General features: G+C 43.4%; 1 protein-coding gene across 1 annotated transcript; it reads left to right on the top strand.

Moving 5' to 3' along the window:
• Positions 1–1,495: 1,495 nt before the first annotated feature.
• LOC112880820 lies at positions 1,496–3,850 on the top strand (the record flags this gene model as incomplete). Its single annotated transcript, XM_025945570.1, has 3 exons — positions 1,496–1,942; positions 3,179–3,281; positions 3,711–3,850. Coding segments are annotated over exons 1-3 (690 nt in total), but the record flags the coding sequence as incomplete, so codon positions are not given.
• Between the last annotated feature and the right edge of the window lie 670 nt (positions 3,851–4,520).

The following is a 4,520-nucleotide window of genomic DNA, read 5'->3' as shown; positions in this document are numbered from 1 at the left end:
TTGTAGCGAACAACACGTGAGGGGGTTAACAAAAGGCGTCAAGATTCGTTATGAATTATTGGATCTCGGCTTTCATTTGCATGTCCTGGGAGAAACATATATTGATTTGCTTGAATCTTCTATATATTTTCATGCATGCAGGGGAAGGTCCTATTTTTTTTATAGCTTTCCATCCTACTTCATAAGACTCTTGCAATTCGCCCTAATTTTCATATCTATGTTCATCAGTTTGAACCGAATCTGTGTCCCTCTCATTCCCTATGCTACTAATTTTTAACCAGGATGAACACGGAAAGCTATGATCAGGTAGGCTCAGTGCAGCGGACAGATGCCCCGAAATCATCAATTCCTGTCCAGCCTTGTTTGGGCCAACTAATGTAGCATTTCATAGGTACACTTTGCAAGGAGATTAACAGAACCTCGAACACCATCTTAAAGTATTGCTTTTTGTTGGTGAAAGAATGTTCTTATCTGACAGAAATTACCATGGTTAAACTGTAAATGACACCGAATATTTACCACTGAGCAGTTTAGCATTGTTCCTAGCAATCTGGATTGATAGTTTCGGTCTATCGGTTGCAGACGTTATGAGACACTGAAAAAGCTCTTTGCTGTGCAGCAGTGATTTAACTGTTCTGATTTTGGAGAATGTGACTCCAACAACTACATATAGCCAGCTACGTAATGAATTCTGGAGAGTGTGATCCCCAAAGCTATATAGATTTAGCTGGCTAGATGCCTAACAATTCTGACGGCTACTTCTAGATTTCCATTTGCTCTGCTCTTTGCAGGCAAAAAATGACTGAATTTGGGAACTGGGAAGTTGTGTCCTCTGCAACATTGTTAACTGTTTCGACTTTCAACCTTTCAGTGAAGAATGTTCTTAAACCGACAATCAATTCTAATTACCTTTTGACAGGGCACCTATAGTTATTCCCCAATCAGATCTATCAGCGTAAAGTCGATGGAGTTCTATAGGAAAAAATGGTACAAGCCTTTTTTTTTTACTGAAGGAACATGATGTATAGGATCAGATCTTGGCAGCAGGTAAGCCTGAGAAATGTCATACTGTCAGAGAACTAACGGAAGAATTAGCTGTCAAAGAACTGTGACTCTCAGTTTAAAGAAGGTACAGAGTTTATCCTAACCAATTGCGCGTCAAGTCCGCTTCAAACTTAACCATGTGCTCCCTGCCTCCATATTGTCCATAACCCGGCCCTTGATGGGATCTGCATCCAAATCAGCCTCATATTCCCTTGATGTTTACCAACACCCCATATTACTCAAACATTATCAACCATGTGTGGTACCTTTGTGAATTTATCAATTGCATTTTTTATTTTTTGTTATCCTATTCTGTCAGATGAAGGTAGACATCTTAATTATTTCATTATGCAGATCTGAGACCGCGCCCACGTCCTCACTGGCCGAGTCCACCGCCACCGGCGCATCTTCTCGGCCTCTGCCTCCGACGACCCCAAAAGCAAGACCGGAGATGGCCGGATTTGGGGCTGACGGGACTCGGGATGTCTTCTCCCAGCCCGAACCGTACTCCCCTGACGAGGGATTTGATTTCTACTCCGACGACGCGGCCCGGATGCCGGTCTCTCGTCTGGGCATGGAAGGTCTCGCCCTCAACTCGCAGCCGGAAGGGTGGCCGTACCGGGTGAGGTACCAAAGCCTGGTGCAGTCTGACGGCGGGATCGGAAGCGACGGCCACAAGAGGCCCGTTCGTTCCCCTCCACCGCCCCGTGGCACAGGAGGCCCGATCTGCACAGTTGGCCTTCGCAAACCACGCGGTCCAGGTCTGTCATCCAGCCGCGGCCGAGGTGGTGGGTTGGCACCTGCCTCGGTTGCTCCCGGTGATCCTTCTGGTCCTCGGTACGGGGCCAGCGACGGGACCGAGCTGGAGGATGCAGAGGACGTGCAGGAGATCGTTCAGGTATCGTGATGGTTCGTTCTTATTGTGCTCTTATTAATACTGTGTTCTTATTGTTCTTTTCTATGTTATATATGCATGCCATGTCCTCGTCATGCATATTGTTGTAGATTGACAAAAGAAAAAAAACCTGTTGCAAAGAAAATTGACAAGGCAAATTGGTCGAGTCACAATAATACTGTGTTGCTTCAACTCCTCTCTGAGCAAATAGGGTTGGGTAATTACAACAAAGGAATCATGTCTAGAGAGGGGTACAGGCAGTTTTGTCCAAAGTACCATTGCGCAACAGGCTTAATGCATGACACGAAGCAGCTTAGTGGGCGAATTAGGACTCTGAAGCAGATGTATGGGTTCATAAAAGATATGCACACTGACAGTGGTTTAGGCCGTGATGACCAAGGATGGCCTACTGCAAGCAAAGACTGGTGGGATTAAAAAACAAAGGTAATTGTCCTTGCATTTCAATTGTGCAGAATTGAATTTTACTTAGCCATTGTAATTGTGTGGTGTTCTTTTTTTCTCAGGGATGTCCAGAATTCAAGAAACTGAAGTGGGGACCTCCAGAATATTTTGATTTGCTAGAGCACTGTTTCCATGATGTAGCTGTTGATGGATCGAGTGCATTTGTTCCTGGCCAAGAAGAGGATGAGGTGCTTTATGAAGATGAGGCACAGGGATATGAGGAAGAGGAAGAGGAGCTTCAAGGAACTGAAAACAGCCCTATGAGTTCCAGCGGGCATAAACGGGCTAGCAGTACAAGCACTAGGTCTACTGCAGATAGTCCTATCAAGAAGAGCAAGAGCCCTATGTTGAAGGTGATGAAGCAATACCTTCACATGTCTGCTAGGCAATCAGCTGAAAGGAATCTGTTTTTGAAGAAACTTGGGAGCAAACAAGAAAATGCTGAGGCGAAGTTGGAAGATGCAATTAAAAAAGCACAACAGTTGGCAAAACAAGCTGGGTTGGATGAAAGTAGTCCAGAGTTTTATGCAGTCTCCCATATCTGCAAAGATGAGGCACTAATGAAGTTTTTCATTAACATGGAGACATCAGAAGGCAGGGTGGCATTCCTGAGAAGATATTGCAAGGAAAAAAATCTAGATTAGTGTACCATATTGATGTAATAATTGTGTGTGCAAACCATGTGTGTCACTGGACATTTGTGTGCCTGTTCTATTTGTGTTGAACAATGTCGTTGTCTCATATGTTTAAGACCCATTACTGTTTGTTGTCTCACAGGAATTGGATGCTCAGTTGGACTCAAGTGACGAAGAGCTGCTGAACTTGTTACAGGAGGACGCTGAGCATGAGAAGCAAGTGATGGAGACGATCTTCTTTTTTGGTATGTATCATGACACTTATATGCACAGAAATAAGAGGAGGACAGCCCCTGAAAGTGGTCAAGAGTGGGTGATGAGGAATTTAGCTGATCAAACTGAATGTTAAAAATTGTTTAGGATGACACCACCAATGTTTTATAAACTACATGACCTATTAGTGCAATCTTATGGTCTCAAGTCAACATCAAAGTGTAATAGTATAGAGGCCGTAGGAATGTTCCTTTGGATGGTTGGTGCATCTCAGTCAGTCAGACAAGCAGATAATCGACTGCAAAGGTCACTAGAGACAGTGCACCGCAACTTTCGAAAAATTTTAAAATGCCTTGTCAAACTAGCTGCTGATATAATTAGGCCAATGGACCCTGAATTCAAGACAATATACCGACGGTTGCAATATCCGAGATTCAGGCCACACTTCAATGATTGTATAGGGGCAATTGATGGAACTCATGTGGAAGTTGTAGTGCCAAATGATAAAAAGGTTCAATATCTTTGTCGAAAGGGGCACACAACACAAAATGTGCTTGCAGTTGTAGACTTTGACATGAGATTCATATTTGTGCTTGCTGGATGGCTAGGATCAGTGCACGACATGAGAGTGTTCAATGATGCCATCAACAAGTACAAAGAAAGGTTTCCACACCCACCTCTAGGTACAATACCAATCTGTGCAACAAGTACATGACATGTGTTGTTTTATTGTTGGTTTTCTTACTAACAGAAAATTAATTTTGTAGGGAAGTACTACCTAGTGGATTCGGGATATCCAAATCGTGCAGGTTATCTTGCACCTTACAAGGGGACAAAATACCATCTACCAGAGTTTCGTAATTCCACAATGCCCAGAGGTACGAAAGAGACCTTCAATTTTGCTCATTCTTCACTTAGAAATGTCATGGAAAGGGCCTTTGGAGTTTTAAAAATGAAGTGGAGGATGTTGTTGAAAGTGCCAAGCTACCCACCGGCAAAGCAAGCCCGAATAATTGTAGCATGCATGGCATTGCATAATTTTATTAGAGAGAGTAAGCTCATGGATGAACACTTTGATCGTTGCGACCGTGATGAGCACTATGTTCCAGTTGAGGCATCAATGTCACAAATACGTACACGGGACACAGGACGATTGGATGAAGATTGCAACATAAATGAATTTCGAGATCAAATGGCCAATGCTTTGTACAATAGATAATGAAGTGGTCACAGTTGAAAAGGTAACAATTCAATCTCATATGTAGAATCTG

Source organism: Panicum hallii, chromosome 2, assembly GCF_002211085.1.
Source record: "Panicum hallii strain FIL2 chromosome 2, PHallii_v3.1, whole genome shotgun sequence".
Taxonomy (NCBI): Eukaryota; Viridiplantae; Streptophyta; class Magnoliopsida; order Poales; family Poaceae; genus Panicum; species Panicum hallii.
This window is presented reverse-complemented; position numbering and strand designations above follow the sequence as displayed.